General features: G+C 42.4%; 1 protein-coding gene and 1 long non-coding RNA gene across 6 annotated transcripts in view; one reads left to right on the plus strand and one right to left on the minus strand.

The window, feature by feature from the left end:
* The window catches only part of LOC116333721 (LIM and calponin homology domains-containing protein 1-like), a 32616-nt gene that overhangs the window by 4980 nt on the left and 9654 nt on the right, over nucleotides 1-17982 (plus strand). Inside the window, exons 2-11 of one of the 5 annotated variants that reach the window (XM_039613413.1) lie at nucleotides 5092-5162; nucleotides 5274-5343; nucleotides 5437-5543; nucleotides 5631-5661; nucleotides 5757-5867; nucleotides 6352-6479; nucleotides 7062-7132; nucleotides 8590-8791; nucleotides 8948-9148; nucleotides 9607-9915. In XM_039613413.1, coding sequence (XP_039469347.1) covers nucleotides 5092-5162; nucleotides 5274-5343; nucleotides 5437-5543; nucleotides 5631-5661; nucleotides 5757-5867; nucleotides 6352-6479; nucleotides 7062-7132; nucleotides 8590-8791; nucleotides 8948-9148; nucleotides 9607-9915 — 1301 coding nt within the window. Of the gene's footprint in view, nucleotides 1-5091; nucleotides 5163-5273; nucleotides 5344-5436; nucleotides 5544-5630; nucleotides 5662-5756; nucleotides 5868-6351; nucleotides 6480-7061; nucleotides 7133-8589; nucleotides 8792-8947; nucleotides 9149-9606; nucleotides 9916-11171; nucleotides 12787-13967; nucleotides 14331-14465; nucleotides 14772-16767; nucleotides 17128-17381; nucleotides 17421-17982 lie in introns of those variants that run through there. The other 4 variants (XM_039613416.1, XM_031756975.2, XM_039613414.1 and 1 more) reach the window with 4 other exon arrangements.
* LOC120440618 lies at nucleotides 5878-10210 on the minus strand. The gene is made up of 3 exons (XR_005613397.1): nucleotides 9962-10210; nucleotides 6329-6471; nucleotides 5878-5997 (listed from the first exon to the last, which is right to left on the minus strand). It is a non-coding gene; the product is annotated as an uncharacterized LOC120440618 (long non-coding RNA).

Genomic DNA, 17982 nt, shown 5'->3' on the forward strand with positions numbered 1-17982 from the left:
TTTCTGAAAATCTTGTGAACTCATGAATGAGGTGACGTAGGATTTTGAAATTGATGCCACAGGTATATCTGCCAGGAGGCTGAGGGGCAAAGGAATCTGCATAGATTTCTTTTTTCATTGGTACAGTACTTAGTATAATTAACAACAAAATAAACAAAAAGAACAAAGAGGGGCAGCATGGTTGTGCTATAGTTAACTCTGTTGCCTCACAGCAACAAGGTCCTGGGTTTAAATCCACCATCTGGCCTTTCTGAATGGAGTTTAGTAGGTTAATTGGTGATTCTAAATTGGCTGTCTCTCTGTTCCTGTGACAGACTGGGGATCTGTCCAGGGGCCCTATGGCAGCTAGGATAGACTCCAGCTCCTCTATGACCTTGATTTCTCATTACTGGCTAGACATGGTTTGGATCTTGTGGGAAAATTAAAAAATTCTTTCATTATAAGTTGATATGTTCAATTTGTATTGGGTCTATTTTCACAAAGAAAAGCATCACCTCATTAAAATATGGGTGGTTGGATGGATGGATGTTAAACCCAGAATATTACACCCAGGTTGGGTGTAATATTGGTCTGACAATTCCTAATCATTTATTAAGTAATACTATGTACTGAAAAAGTTTATCTTTTTCCAAATATTTTGCATAACAAGTGAGCTGGAATTGCATAATGAAGTGCCTCTGAATTTGTATTTAACATAAATTGGGGGGGTTTCACAAGATTACAGAACATTTATATTTGGAAAAAAAATAATATGTAGATTTAACTCAGGAGGTTTCCTGACAATTGCATCTTTAGCAAAGTGGCCCCAAATTATCATCATGTTTAGTCTGGACCTGTGAAACCCTGTCTTTTACCACCTAAATGGATTACAGCACATGATATTTTTCTCCTCCTCTGCTTCCTATGTGTCTGCTCTCTCATTCTTTCCCTCTTTTCACAGTTGTTAAAATAAAGGGTACTTTGGCCTACTTCTGCATCTCCCTTACCCATCTACACACACACACACACACACACACACACACACACACACACACTCACACACACACCTCAGGGTTTAAGTGGTAGCTGCTGCTGCCATTCACGCAGGGTGAGCAGAGCAATCCACTATGAGCGAGGGTCGAATTACTGTTACTGGCACTGAAATACCTTCGAGGCCTTTGGCTTGGGTTTTTGTAGCTGACATGAATACACACAATGCATAAAGCCCCAGTTCTTCTTTTGGCATCTTCTCTTTTCTCTTCTGCTTCAATATTTTTGAGCTCTCTATCAAAAACATGCACACTTACATTAGTCACTGTGTTTAATCGCTGCATTTATTTCAGTTTCAGCTCACATAACCAATCGTTAACCACCTCCACCTCCCACCCACTGTCTGTTTGCTGTCTCCTCCACACACATACACAGACACACACAGACACACACACACACACACACACACACACACACACACACACACACACACACACACACACACACACACACACACACACACACACACACGAACTATACAAAACACAAACAGTAGTCCTGCTCTCCCCTAAATACAGTACTCTACTCTGAGAGTAAATTATACATGGCCGTGCTCTAAATGTTTTACAGTCTTTAAAACACCTAACGAATACCAGCCTGCATTTTAAACCCTGTACTGAGGAGAGATTGCTCCTCTCTTCCTGATGTATCTTCAAAGAGCTGCTTTCATGTTAACACTTTTTTCTTCAAGGATCAGTTTAGAATTAGAGTTTAGGACTTAGCTAGGAGATGTGTGTGAATGAGGGGCCTCACAAAGATAGACATATAAGCTTTATGTGTGTGTTTCTCTGTGGGCGGGTAAGAGGGTGACACACAGAGTGATGAAAGACAAGAAAAAGAAGTGGATGCCAGTGGGAAACATCTGTTCATCACTTATATAACAATAAAGAAAAGTGATATTGTTTTCATAGCTACAGATGCACTGTGCTTCCGTGTGCTCTTCTTCAAGTACAATATGTGCAGTGGAACTGAAAAAGAGAAATTGAAATAAAATATGTTGTATTTTATTTCAGTTTCTCTCTTTTTTTAATATAATACATTGTAAATGGAGTTTGCATGTTCTCTCCATGTCTGCGTGGGTACTCTAGCATCCTCCCACAACCCAGTGTACTTGTACATGTACTTTGTGGGGTTAGGTTAATTAGTGATGCCGGCCAATAAATTCAAATGTATTCTCAGTGATAAACTTTAATCTGGTATGAGTGATCTCTTCTGGGGTGATGTCCACAAGGGTTCATTGAATGGTCTGATGAGTATGAAAGACATGTGAAGCATGTGCTATGGCCTGTACAGACGCCCAAAAGAGACCCAGAGATTTGGATTGTTAATGCCAAGGAGGATTAAAGCTGTTCTCATGAGCCACACACCTTGTGGTTTTTTCCTGTAATTTGCCACCAGTCTGTATATGTGAAAAGCAGAATCAGAGAGTGTGGGCCTGCATTTAACGGTTTGGGTGCTAACTGTAATCTCTGTTAATCTGGATTAAATGTCTAAACAGAATTGGTCTCTTCTCTTTCATTCATCTTTGGCCTCTGGTTACACAACTGCTCCTGAAAGCATGGCGTGCGGGTGCGTTGGTGTGAGGGCGGTAAATCACCTCTGGTTTTCCTGATTCTCTCCTCTCCTACAGGATAGAGTCCAAATCAGAGCCTAGGTTAGAGGATTGAGGTTATCGCTGCGGCATATGGGAACATTTTTGGATAAAATAGAAAGAGGACGCTGAGCAGTGTGTCAGTGACATGGCGTCATTCTAATTTGGTTTCAGCTGATGAAAAAATGCTGGGGGAAGGGTGAGCAGGGAAGGAACAGGTTCCTCTGTCAGGAAAACAGAGAGGCACAAATCCAGGGCCTGTGTATGCATGTGTCCTGTGAGTAAATGCTTCACATAAGGGCTGCAAATAATGATGGAAGAACAGAGAACTATGTTATTTATCGCCAAGGGGAAATTCAAATACCTAGGAGCTCATTTTAAAGAAACGATCATCCTTCCAGTCATAACAATAAAAGGATTAGATGTGTAAAATAATTTAAGAAATTGTGATAAAAACAGGAGGTGCGGTCCATCCAGCTTGTAGCAGAAGGCAGAATGTGTACGAGTGTGAGATGATGTTTTAGGTGGCTCCACTTCCCAGAGAGTGTCCACTGTTGTCCGTTATAGGTTTCAGTTTCTTCACCACAGTTTCATTGAGGCCTAATGGACATATTTTGTCAATTCTGCTGCAAATTTACAAAAAAATTCTCATCTCATCTCATCATTTAAATTTTCTCTCTAACCCAAAACAGTTGAAGAACATGGTATTGTGACTCGTGCATGATAAAATCTACGTGGAGCTGATTTTTTCAGTCTGTGTGTTCAGATAGCATTATCTTGTGAATGCCTTGTGCTATCATGATAAACCAAATATTCATGTAAAGCTTGTGTTCTCTTCTTTATGAAATGAAGAGTTATGATCATTTAAAGAGCACTTGTAAAAAAGTGAGTCCAGCCTTCTGCCAAGCAGAGAGTTGGCTTTTTCCACCAGCTTGTCCAGCCGTCTCAGTGGGAAGAAGAGGCGGCTCTGTCTCTTCCTGTAGAGAGCATTGGTGTTCAGCGACCAGTCCAACTTGCCATCCAATAGGACCTGTCCTTGCCTTGTATGGAGACTGGCAGATGGGATGCTCTAGCTCTACTGAAATCAACCACCATCTCCTTGGTTTTAGTTGAGTTGGGAGGCAGCTCCTACTGCACCAGTCCCTGAAGGCCTCACCAAGGTTCCTGTATTAGTGCTCTTGTCCACTACTGATTCATGTCACAATAACTGTGTCATCACAGTATTTTTGCATGTATTTAAAGTCCGCTGTGTATAGTGTTAACATGAGTGGTGCTAAAACAGGCCACTGTGCACCCGCTGTATCACACCTCACCGTCCCAGAGACACAGTTCACCAGCCTGACGAACTGAGGTCATACTAACAGTGTTGTCTGTTACCCAGGACATCAGGAAGGGATCCACACCCAACCCCTCCAACTTCTTTCTCAATATGAGAGGCTGGAGTTTGTCCAAAACACTTGAGAAATCAATACACTAGATTCTCACATGCATCCTGGCTCTCTAGGTGCGTGTAGGTCCTGTGCAGCAGGTAAAGGACTGTATACAATGTGGTCCTGGTGACAAAAACTGGAGGGGTCCTGGACATGAAGCCTAGCTTCATGAGGGGGAGGGCCAGACACTCCAGGGTCTTCATAATTTGGTAGGTTAAGGTCATATATTTTTCTCAACCGGTCAATATACTCTGAGCACCGGTTTGAGAGAGGATGTTTTCCACTATTCCAGGACCACTTTCCTTTGGCTGCTTCAGGCTCCTCTTCAGTTCCCACTCCAGACACCTGAGCTTCTCCTTGTCCTCCTCTCCGAATTCCTGCTTTTTTTTTCTAGTTAAGGAGCTTTTTCATGATCCAGGATTTATTTATTTATTGTGAAAGCAGCCAAGTGTTCCTAACTGGAGCCACAGCATGCCTACAAAAGCTAATGTAGTCCCTGATGGTGTCCATCCTGCTGTCATTGTCCACATCTATGTTGTTATCCTGTGACTCCAGCAGCACACTCCAGTCTGTGCACTTGAAACACTCCCTAAGACACCCGCTAGCCTCCAGAGACAATTTCTTGAATGAGCGGGTGGTAACAGGTTGCCCCATTACACAGGGTTTATATGTGGGCTGAAGGAAGACCAGATTGTGATCTGATCTGACAAGTGGTGGTAAAGCAGCAATATCATTCACATTAGCATCTTAATGCTAATCAGTGCTTGTTTATTCTAACTAAAGAGCTGAAAAGTATTTGCTGATTAATTCTACCAACAGTAATAGAATACCAGTCTTTTTTTCTGTGTTATATAATGTTGTAAATAGAACATTTTGATGAGTTTTGGCCTGTTTTAACCGATCATACAGAACAATCCACAGGTGCTTTATTTATTCTGTGATATTTTAAAGAAATAATCACCCATTTTATGCAAAGAGCTGCTCTCTCTGTGTCCCCATCCACCAGCTTTACATCTGTGTTTTCCTGTCCTTCTTCCACAGGCTGTAACCGGGAAGAGCTTTGGAGACAAGGACTTCCGCAGTGCGTTGGAGAACGGCATCCTGTTATGCGAGTAAGCCTGTGACCTCACTTCATATCACTTTTTGATGTCTCAAGCATCACCAACATGCACAAACTCCCATAAGACTCAATAAATCTCGGCCTCTCCCCCTCCTCTACGCAGGCTCCTAAGTGCGATCAAACCAGGACTCGTCAAGAAGATCAACAGGCTGCCCACCCCCATTGCCGGGCTGGTAAGGAGACACTCTCCAGTGTGACACTGATCTCTGTAAATCACCCCTGTTCATCAAAGTGATGAAATGACCGGCTGTTGCTGTCTCCTCCAGGATAACCTGTCAGTCTTTCTGCGTGGCTGCGAGGAGTTGGGCCTGAAGGGCGCCCAGCTGTTTGACCCAGGGGACCTGCAGGATACTTCCATACGAGCTAACCTCAAGTAAATGAGTGAATGTGCAAATGTGTGGTTTGTGTTTTTTACAGTAGCAGAGTAACATGCAATAGTAACATACTTCTCTCTTGTTAGGGACTCAGACTGCAACCGCAAACTAAAGAATGTGAGTTGTTATCATTTTTTTCTTTCAATAGCTTCAGTATGAGTCTGTTTGGCATTTATAAATGTACCCTAAACCCCCGTGGCTGTGTCTCTCAGGTGCTGAACACAGTGTACTGGTTGGGGAAAGCCGCCAGTGGCTGTGCTTCCTATAGTGGGCCTACTCTAAACCTCAAGGAGTTCGAGGGGCTTCTTGCTCAGATGAAGTTGGTGAGTGAAATCACTGCGAGGTACAGAAAGGGCAGATGGTGTGGGGGATGGACCTGTTAGTTTCCTGTCTTTGTTGGGGTGTCCGAGATGGGAAACAGGAGATGGGTTTGTTTTTGTTACACAACAACACCTGCAGACAGGATATGAAAAATTGTTCAGACTTGATCTGTGGACTCCATTGAATCAAGTCTGTTTAAATAAAATACCCTTTTCTAGTTTTTGCTTCTTAGACTTGACCACACATAACTGAGCTTCTTCATGCATTGCTCCTGCTTCACACAGTCGACTGCATATTAACCTGAGATACCATTAACTTGAGATCTGTGGACTCAGTGGTCTCTTTTAAAAAACAGCTAAAAACTAAACTTGCTTTTGGTTGGTTTTTTTATGTTTTAGCTTTTCTGTGAAGCATTTTGTGATTTTTATCTTGAAAGGTGCCATACAAATAAAATTTTACTTACTTGTGTGCCTGATGTGCATGTAGGAGAGCGAAGAAGGAGGGGACAGTTCACAGAAGCACGGTGTTAGAGACAGCGGTTATGACTGCTGGGACTCTGAGAGGAGTGAGTCCCTTTCTCCACCACGGCACACTCGAGACAACTCCCTAGACAGGTGAGACACATCTGTCAACGCTCCTGAACATGCCATATAATTTGCTGTTGCAGGCACAAGGGTATTTAAAATTGACCTATTATGCGATTCCTAAATGCCTAATATAAGCACCTGCCATCAGCAGATGCTTATATTAGGCATGGCCAAAGTTTATAATAAAAAGGTCAGTGTATGTATAAGTAATCCCTGTGAGGCTGTTGCTCAGGTTTCAGACTGCTGTCGACATTCATACAGTTTTTCGCTTTGTTCTGTACGATGTCACAGAGAAAGAACGGGTTCCCTACCCACCAGGTGTTCACACCTTATTTTTAAATGGGGGTCGGGCGGGGGGGGGGACCCATGCCATGAAGCATCCGGCGCACAGTTTTTGTTCTGATGTTAGAGTGTATCAGAAGAGAGCATTGCACTGCTTTTATCTTTGCCAGGCCAACTCTGGGCCCCAAGCCTTATGTTTGACACCCCTGGTCTACCCTGAATTGCACAGCTTTTGACCTCCATTTGTGTTCAAACAAGTGTCCCATCAGTGACTTCAGTTGCATCATCTCTAATGTATTCTGGTATGTGTCCTTTTGTTCTTGACAGTCTGGATTCCTTTGGCTCACGCTCGCAGCACAGCCCTTCTCCCGATGTCGTGAATCGAGGAAACAGCGACGGTCAGTTCTGATGAAATGCCTCTGAAGTGGATCCTGTTTTTATATTTTCAGAGAGCTGTGTTTGCTTCTCACCACTTCTACTGTGTCAAGCCTTTGTTGCTAAGCTGGTGGCCTGCATAGCTCCCAAATGAATCTCAAAGGAAAACTGCAAAAGTGTGGATACCCAAATACTGAACTACAGCATTCCTTTAAATACAAATCCACTCGTCCAGAATTAGACTCACTGCTGTTCGACAGCATGCTGGTTGTTTAACCTTCATATAGTGCGACCGGTCAGACTGGCTGAGGGCAACAGCTGAATATCACAGCCTGTGTGTTTGTGCGTGCATGTATGTGTGTGTTTTGGGTCCCAGATGCAGCAGCTGTTGGTCTCAGTAGCAGTCTCTAGAGGTTTGGACCTGTGAAAAGACACAGGCTGAGGTTAACATCCTGCCTGTCACACGCCACGTGTGTGTGTGTGTAATGGAGGGAGGGGGTATCGCAGACATCCTGTTTGTGTCTTTTATGTCGACACTATAATGTACCGTATGCTCAGCAGGGTTACAAGAAAAACACTACCCCAAAACCATAAATAGCCTTATTCCCTACATTTCCTGTAGGTCACGGAGGTAGGAGTAGAAAGGACTTTGTGATGTTGCTATAAATCGATAAAATGCTTAAAAGTATCTATAATCATCATGTTACAAGTAATAAAAAAATACAGTGTTACCGTTTCTTTGGCGACATTTAGAAAGAACATTTACACAAAGGATTACCATGTGATCTGTGTCTGAGTGCATCAGCTGGGTAATGACATCTCATCCGTGGGTGTTTGCACCTGGTATAAATAATTGGTACTAATCTCATTATCTTGATCCTGCACTTATTGTGGTTGTTAATGTGCAAATTAGTTATCTAGAGCCTGTCGAACTTGTTGACAAACAGGATTCATGCCAAAGGGGATTGTCACTGCCTTCAGTCACTTTTTGTGAATGAAGGCTGTTGGGCTAGTGGGAGATATTTGCTGTCAGGGCTTTGAGGCAGAAGGCGTTCCTTTCTTTGATGTTATTTTCAGTTTTCAGTTGCAGTTTGATTTGAGAAATAGCTCTGCTCGGTAAGTTTAGGAAAAGATGGTTTGCGTTGAAATACACCCTTTTAACAACATTAACCACATCTTAGACTGCAGTCTGGGAGGCAAACTCCTGCTATGTATCTTTATCTGTACATCTGTACCTATGTATGTATCTGATGAGTCTTTTTTTAAGCTACTAGGAGGAGCTGAAGTGGCCTTTAAAATGTATTGGCTGCATTTAAATGGAGTTTCTCTTCTCCTGATTAGAGTCAACTACAGAGTGCATCTCAGTGTCAGTGAAAACTGTGTCCTGTATGTCTCTATGTGTTATATCGAAGGCCTAATTTGAAGTAACGACCTTCAGGATTATTTTCTCTGTAATGCTCTGTTGCTCTTTGTTGCCCAGGGCGAGGCAGCGACTCAGAGGCTGATGCCCCCAACAGGAAGCCAGATGTGCGGAAGGACGACATGTTGGCCAGAAGGACTTCCAGCAAAGAAGCAAGAAGTTCTGTCCCCTTTAACCAATTTCTTCCTAACCGAACCAACGCCACCTCCTACGTTCCAACTCCACGGCGAAAACCACATACGGAAGAGAGAGAGCAGCGGAGGTAATGAGCAACATATTAAAAATAAATTATTTGGCTTTAAATGATTTCTAAAGCAATACAAGTGTCACAGTGGAAAAACAAAAACCGAGGTGAAAAAAGAGGTAAAAACACAAAAAACACAAATGTGCTTTTTTTAATCTTCCTCCCATTCCTCAGTCAGCCACAAGCTACTGCAGATCAATGCAAAAAAATTACACTCCTCCACAAAACCTCCAAGACTGTCACTTGGGCACCTGAGAACAATGGGGGAAAACAGGAAGAGGAAGTGGTCACCCAGGAAGTGTTGGAGCAGAGGAGGATGCAGAAGCTGGAGAAGGCGGGAATTAAAGTTCTTCCTGCTGTCGTTCGCTACAGCAGGTCAGGGAGGATGGGCATGAGAACTCCTGCCTCTGCTGTGGTGGAGAAACAGTTTTGTTTACATGCACTAACATGAACTTCTGATGGTATAAACAGGTGCTCTGGATAAAACTTTGGCTTAGTGATGCTGTCTGCCTGCAACTGTCTTGCTACTTTAAGGAGGATGTTTGTGTGATAGCCCACTGATGTCTGGTGTGACTGTGAACTAACTGATTTGTCATTGCTAGTTTTATGGAGAAGAGACATATAGGAGCAGTTAAGCCATGTCACTTTTTGTTGTGATAGAGGTTTCAGTTGACGGGAATTCTGTGTGGTTGTGTCATTGTGTTTCTAAAACACATAAAGACACATCTGACTACTGACCTGGACTAACAACCGTTTGGGTGCATGTCAATCAAAACCCGCACATTACAATCCTCTGAAACTGCCTCGCTGCACTACCCCGTCTCTAACCCCAGCCCTCCCGAAATGGAGGAAAAGGAACCGAGGTCACCGTCCCCGAACATCATCCTCCGCCGTGATAACGACTTTTTGAGCTCCCAGAAGTCGGCGTGGGATTCCCCCTCTGACGGGGAAGAGGAAGCAGCGGTGCGGAAAGTTCCAGATGTCCGGAGGGATGACTTGGCGTCCAGGCGAGCTCATCGTGGCACAATCGCACCCAAAGTGCACCAGTTCATCCCTCCTCCTTTATGTACCGATAAAGACAGAGAGCGCTGGGAGGGCATCAGACGAGCCTCGCAGCAAATGCTTCAGGAGAAGGAGATCAGGTTAGCAAAGCGTGGTGTTGTTTTTACTCCATTTCCTCTCGCTCACCTCTAAACGTTCTTCTCACTCTTGTTTCTTTGCCTGTTGCGGTCACTTGTGGTTTGATGTGTTGCGCTCCACTTTGATGTGTGACATGTGATGCTGCTGTACTGGCTCTGTGGTTGGACAGTGAGAAGGAGGCGGTTGCTGACATCATTACACGCAGAGACAACCCCTTCCTAAACTCTCCCTCTTGCCATGAGGAAGAGGAGGATGAGGGACACGAGGGGAAGGTTAAAGCGATGCCTAATAAGCAGAAGGACGACCTGGCTCGTAGACGGGCTCAGAGTAGGCCCCTCCCTCACAGGGACGGCCCGGTCAGCTTTGTGTCTTCCTCCATGAGCCAGGCAGATATGCAGAAGTGGGAGAGACTCAGGATGAGTGAACCAAGGTGCCCAAAACACACACAGTCTGTTTCAGCAAACACGCAAGACAATGCATGTAAATGCTGCTGTATGCAAAGCGTGTGATCTTTAAAAGGTGACAAGAGAATGGGTGGTGTGGGTGGGTGTGTTTGTTTATTGCTTTATTGTAGTCTTGATCAGATCAGCAAACTATTTATTAGTAAGCAGTTCTCATATAAAGAAGTGTTTATTTCCTTTTTTTAGCTGAAGCAATATAGATTCAGTTTGTGTCAGCCACTTTAAAACCCCCAGCAGCATTTTTCCAACAGTGTTTTGTAACAAGGGTGTGACACAGAAGAGTATCATGTCTGGTTTTTTAATTGGAAATGTTATCAAAAAGGTTTAGGATAATGAAACTGAAAATGAGATGCTTTCTATAGAATTTAAAAAGGCGGAAAAGTGAATATTCAGCTATCTAAAACCCAAATAACAAAAACATACCTGAAATTATAACTTTAGAATAAATAATTGTTGTAAAAAACAACACGTAGAGCCCGTTAAGCAGCCAGAGGAAAATTCAGAGATTTAGACTTGATTGTTTTGTGCATAATAAATGAGATATAATTGGTTACATTTTTAGGTATGAGTTTCAAAAATGACCTATTTCTTCCGATTCCCAATTTTATTCCTGACTCAGTGTAGCGTAAACACAAGAGCACAGTTAATATAATTTTGTTTTTTTGAATGAGTTTTGGTTTGTTTCAGAGTAGCTTTGTTTCACTTCAGCTTTTTATTGTATAAACTGTTTTGTTACAGTTTATCTTTTATTAGTTTCAGTGTCACTTTGATTATTTTAGTTGATAAGGGGATTTGTCAGGACAAGAAGTTCAGAACAGGTATTGTAGTACAAACCTTTGACTCGCGTGTTGTAGACATCATAGTCTCAATAAGCATATGTAACAAAGCCTCCTCTAAAGACATATTTCCTTAATATTATTTTTTTTGGCACAATAGCATTTCTGTTTATTTTCATTTTTTAAGCATGTTTTTGTTTATTATGATTTAGGTTTTCAAAAAATTCTCGCTAATTTTTAAGTTTTGGTCAACAATGATAACCTTACACCACAGTGGTATCAGTTTTTGGATCTTGTTCCTGGCAAATTAGCATAGTTCTCAAAATGTCAAACACTAATTTTACTACACACCTGTGCCACAGCACTATTTGGATCATTCGTGCTGTTGGCAAAGTGACATATTTAATCACATTAATAAAAGTTTAAAAACAATAGGCGTAGTAGTGTTTCTCAGTGATTATGCAAGGAACAAAAAGGGTCCCTTTAGCCTTTTGCTAGGTGGTTGCTAGACAACACGATGACATCATAGTATCTGATATAGATAAAAACCTTCAGGGGCCTAAAATGTATCTATATCAAGTTTGATGGCTTAACTCCTAATGGTCTAGGAGGAGTTTGTGGACAAACAAGCAAACAGACAGTAGTTTGCGTATTATAGTCACATTTCTTACATTTACGAACAATTAAATAATTATCAACAACGTGAGCTGTCACTAGTTAAGCCTTTAAATTAAATAAAGTTTATAGCGCTCTCAACAGTCTCTTACTGTTAGATATTTAGAGTAATTTTAAATTACATCTCCCTGGACTTTCCCTTCTTCCCTCGTCTCTGTTGTCCCCCTGTGTTCTCGCCTGCTGTTTGTTCTCCTCATCATTGTGCACTTCAGTCCTCTTCAGTCTTCTTTGACAGGCATTGAAATGGAGCAGGGAATTGGCCGGTGTGTATGAGACCGTGTGTGAGACCAAAAAAAGAGGCGACTGTTGGCTGCAAGCACTGCTTGGCTTTGTTTTTCTCCGCCTGTGCTGATGTCATTAGATAGGATAAAGACTTTTTTGTGTTCCCAGAGGAGCAGCAGTGAGCAGAAAATGTGACCACCTAGAATAGATCAAATGCTTAGTGTGTGTGTGTGTGTGTGTGTGGGGGAACATGAGTGTTTGAGTAATTTGAATATAAAATTCCATGCTTTGTCCTCTTTTGTGCATCCATCCTCACTATCTGACTCAACATTTCCCTGTAATCCTTCTTTTGTTTTCACAGTCTCATCCTCTGTCTGTAGTTGCTCATTATTTCTTTTCCCCTTGCTTGTGGTGTTGCTGGTGTTGTGTGTGTGTGTGTGTTTGTGGCTGTGGGTCTTAATTTGTGAGACTGTATGTACAGTGATCTTAGCCCAGGCCCCGTGTGTCAGGCCTGCCTGGAGAAAAATTATGGAGGTCCCTTCAGCGGATCAGCAAAGGCTGGACGAGGTCACGGCAAAGTTGTGACCTTTGGGGGCGTGACTGAGATCGAGCAGCCAATAGACACAGTCATGTCGAGTGAAGGCGAGGAGACGGATTTACTTAGACGACTCCTTTCCAAGGCAACCGTAGCCATGCCTACCATTGGCCTGGGCTCCCAGCTTTCAGAGCGGGAACGCAGGTATGGACGAGGCCAAACAGAAGGCAACTTAGTGGTTCAAATGCCAAGTCGCTTGCATTAGTATGGACCGCACCAAGGAAGCTTTTGTGCTGCATCACTTGTTGCATTGCTCCTACTTGAATTTGTATAATAGGTAGTTTGAATGGTCTTTGCTGCAATGTCCTGATTTGCTTGTAGTTTTAATGGGCAAGGAAAGCCTACACACTGACACACACATGCATGTAGTAAATACTGCAGCAAACGGAGCTTGATAAATCTGCCGGGCAGCTCATACGTCAGCTGTAGGGGTTTTTCCTGGTTCAGAATGAGCCTTTAATAGAAGACCATGCACACAAGCACTATCACATACATGTAGTAAAGTTCCTGTTGCTTATGAGCATGTGATGAATAGAAATGTGCTTAATTAAATGGAGTCACAAAAACAAAAAATACAAACTGAGGGATTTTCCTTTGGCTCTGACTACATTCTCTCTGAGAGGTTGTCAGAATTTGTTATATGCAGGAAAAACCCTGTCACAGATTTATCCTTAAATCTGATTTATGAAAGCCAAATGATTTAGTAATTAAGAAAAGTCATGGCCTCACTTCATTAATGAGCAAATTTTGACCAGTTTTGTCAGGGTGTTGACTCAGCGATGTCTCAGCGATGTCTCATCATGTCTCGAACACGTTGAGATGGTCACTTCAAACCCGGAACAAACATTCGCTCACATTCAGGGACTAGAATTTGATGCTCAGCCTATTTTTGTCCCAATTAATTATATTTTTATACAGATATATAATAAAATAGAAAATGAAAATATGAAACACTTTTAAAGTGTTTTATATTTCATCATCAAGTGAACATCTCTTGATGTTGTGCACTTTTCTGGCCATTAATATCCAAGGGGGAGATTGTCACAATACGTCAACCATGAACATACAAATGTACAAGATGATAATAATAATAATAACTAAAACTCCTCTTGAATATCTTAGTTTTGTACCTTTGTCACGTTTGTGTGCTTTTTTTTCCCCCTAAATCTTGAATGTTGATATTTTCTTTTCTGGTCTGTGCTCTTGCTGCTGTGCTGTTCTGCATGTCGATGCCTGGGCTTTGTGGCCATATCTGGGTCATCTGCAGGTGCACGTGACCTGTTTTTTGCTGCTGTAGTTTGAGCTTTTATGCAATACTCCAACAGCCAGGTAGTTGGAGCTGACCCCAATCAAGCTACCTCTCCCTCTGCTGACCTTCCACCCTGGACCATCAAGGCTGCTCCGACTCCCGCTGAGATTGATGCCCGCCTGGCTCAATATGAGGAGAGAACAGAGGAAGAAGAGGATGAGGAGGAAAAAGAGGGGAGAGTCCCAGATCTTCAGAAAGACGACATGATGGCAAGGAGGACGGGAGTTTTCCATAAACAAAGCACCGCTACAGTGACTTACAACCGCTTCCTGCCTCTGCCTGCCTCCAAACGCTGCACACAGGGGGAGGTAACCACAGACGCTGCTCCGCAGAACAAGAAGAAAGTGCAGGCAGACAGGAGCAAGAAACTGGACGTCAGGTGGGCTGAGCTGTGATCTGGAGTGTGTCTAACAGGGTGCAGATGCAACTAACAAGCTCAGGTGTTGTTTGCATCATAAAAGAGGTCATAAAACTTGGTTTTTAGTTCTTTCAGTTAAAAGACTTTTTGTCACAGAGTGGAGCACCAGCAGCCCATGGAAGCACCTCAACAGCAGGTCGAGACAACAGTGATCCGATCAGCGTCTCAGGGTGAGCGGGAAAACGGTGATAATGAGGATGAGTGTGGCGAAAATGTGCCTGTGCCTGACCCGGAGAAAGATGATATGATGGCTCGAAGGACGGGATCGTTTCAAAAAGCAAGCACAGCTAAAACAAATCAGTTCCTGCCTGTACCTGGATCAGTGAAGTATAACATCAGTCCAGTGTCTGCTATGAAGCAGCTCCACAGCAGACCTAAGCTGACAGAAAAGGAGGGTGAAAGGTATTTAATGAAAAGAAATCGTGGCACTTGTGAACTACTGCAACTAACAAAGAGTGTTTTACTGGCAAGGATTAAGGTTTAATGATGTTTACTTTACATCTTCAAGTACTAACATTAGCATGTTTCCTGGGTGAATTACAGTCGATCCCGACTTGCCTGTGTTGTTATTGTGAGTGTTTCTGACTGCCTGCAGCGTGGAGTGTGATGTTCATTCATTCATATGAAAGGATTGGTTGATTTTGATTTGCTGCTGTGGTCGGATTCTCGCAGCTCTGTTTCTCACATGGTTTGGCTCATTTGTGCTTTGGTTGAACTAATGTGGTTGAATGTTTTGTCGTGACATCTAACGTAGGCTTTGTTTGGCGTGACTTTTGTCGTTGTTGTGTAAAGGACTGTTGGCTATGAATCACGGCTGAATCACATAAACGGCTGCTGTTTCAGTCTGAAGTGGTTGAAACTCTTAAAGGTTGGGTCACCCTAATTATATAAAAAGGTAAACTTGAAAAAGTCTATAAATACTTAATCTGTCTTAGGAAGAGATCTGCCTTTAGGGATGAGAAACACATTTATGCCCAATTATAAAAATTCTCCAAATCTATAAAACTGCCAGAAAGCTTTGCATATTTATGTAAACTAGTACTTACCCATGCTGCAGTGCTGTTTAGTATTTTCTTGCTGTTGGCAAACCATTATACGTCATCACTCTGAGAAAGTGTGATTACTTATAGTAATTAGTCCATTTCTGGGTCCCCAGTAATGCTCAGATCCTTCGAGTCCATTGTTAGGTGGTTGCCATGCAACATGATGGCATTATAATTTATCATATATCTTATAATATGTCACGTTCATGTTTTGTGAACATAAATAGAATCTTAATAAAGTGAAGTGATGCAAAAGTATTGTTTTACTAAAGTAAAATGATGCTTTTTCAAGGTGTTACAGGCGCACAAAATGTTTTAAAAATAGCTCATCGTAGCCTATTGATAGGTGGCAACATGATTACATCATATTATATAATATATATATAAAAACACAATTGTCAAATTTTGTGGATATAAATTAGATGTTGTTGTGTAATTAAAAATAAATTTTTATTTATAAGGAGTTACAGGGGCATAAATGCAACAAATGGGTCATTTTAGCCTGTTGGTATGTGGTTGCTAGGCCACAAGATGATATAACATGTAGTAGCAAGATTTACCTGTGTGCCATGTTCAATATCCAGTTAAATTATCATCACTACAAATAATTCAAAATATATTGTTCTGGTAGTCTGGTTGTTTTTTTGATAATCACATTTGTATCATTGTACAATTTCCAATAAAGAAAGATGCGTTCAGGTGTTCCTTAGGGGGCCTCAACAGCAGGTGGCTCCGCATATTTGATCTGGCAGATTTTTACACCAATGATGTAATGCCTTTCTGAACACAACCCCAAAGGGATTTGTGTCTTCCAGAATGAAACCAGGGATCTTTTTCCTCTTAGGTTAATATGTAAACTAAGCCACGTCATTATGGAGCCACTATAATCTGCTCAGTTCAGTTTTTCAACTGCAGAGAACTCCAACAATCCTCTATAAGCAAGCACTTGGCAACCGTATGAAGGAAGAACACCCTTTTAACAGCAAGAGACTTGGTAGCTACTACAGAGAGCATCCAGTGTAATACAGTGTGACTTTAGAATGAATCAGTGAGCTGTTTTAGTTAGTTCATCGCCCCCTGATGAAACAGTCTAAAAACTCACACTCCACCTTCTTGGTTCAACAGCAAAGTTGAACTTACAGTACATCAGATGAAAAGTTGACGAGAAAAGCATTTATTGTAGTTTGGGTGACCCGACTCTTTAAGCACCGTCTAACCATCCCCGCTCAGTGACTCATAGCAGGCTGTAACAGACCCAGAGTGGATCAGCTTTAGTCTTCAGTGATGCAGTTTTGATTTCCCCCATAAGCATATTTTCTGTTAATCTTGGCCTTGTCACCGGGTTGCTGTTCCAGCAGCATTGTTGCTGTGGCAGCAGAGCCACAGGCCCTGCCCTCCAAAGCTCCAACCAGTCCCACGTTTGCAGTGCTGAGAGAGAGGTGTGAGGAAAAGGAGGAAAAGCAAGAAAGCGGAGGTGCGATGGTCCCTGTTACCTCTGCCACAGTTACTGCTGAGCCCCTCTTTTCTCCTTCACTCACGCCTGCACCCAGTCCTGCTCCTGCACAGGTCTGTAGTGTGAAGTCAGGGCTGGAAAAGCAGAAAGTGGAGGAGAGAGTTGAGGAAACAGCTGAGGTGGAGGAGAGAAAGAAGGATGTGAATGTGAAGCCTCGAAAGAAACCCTTCTGGCTGGAGGACAACGAGCTTCCTCCAATGATGTGAGATAACTGTTAAGCTTTTTGTGCATGTGTTATCACTCCCCCTCCCAGATTTGATGAATGGGATCATTGCTCTGTTTTTCTAGCAGGTTTTATTTGTTATTATTTTGTTCAGATGTGCAAAGCAAAACATTTCCCTCTGTTAGTGATTCCACATGTTAAATGAAAAGTATTGTGTGCATTTAGGGCGCCTGCAAACCCCTCTCTTACCCATACCCTCACCTGCTCTTTCCTCTCATTTACCTGCGTTTTAGGATGAGCCGACGTGTTGCTTTTATGTCTGAGGACACCGAGTAAGTGTTTATCTGTGAATCTGGATGAGCACCTGCATGATAACAATATGGACACACTACACATGCCATAATTCATGAGTAGAATCCAAAAATATGCTCACAATAATGTGCTTTGATACATTTTAATTCATCAATATCGTCAGGCTTTTTGTTTCCATTGATTGCTTTTACATATGAAACTACACATCAACATAGACTCCTTCATCAGATTGTACCACATTGCAAAGTTGAATGACTGTGTTTCTTATCCTATGTTCATAGACTGTATATAAAAGATGGACACAGCAACTGTGCCACACTCACTGGTTAGTATGGTTAGTTAGTAAGTCACATATGCTTGTAGGTGAGCATTTTTGCCAACCACTATCTTGATGTTTCAAAACTGTACTCAACGAGGAAGAAGTGGATCTGACTTCGCAGTCTACCGAGGAGCATAACGCACTTGAAACCAGGAAGTGAGCCCATAAATTCATCAGGAAAGGTCATGAAGAAACGAAGCACAGCCGTTTTCTATTTTACCGTGTACCACTGGAAGTCTTTTTCCATCCACAGCAGTCGCCCC

Source organism: Oreochromis aureus, linkage group 6 (genome assembly GCF_013358895.1).
Source record: "Oreochromis aureus strain Israel breed Guangdong linkage group 6, ZZ_aureus, whole genome shotgun sequence".
In the NCBI taxonomy this organism is placed as follows: Eukaryota; Metazoa; Chordata; class Actinopteri; order Cichliformes; family Cichlidae; genus Oreochromis; species Oreochromis aureus.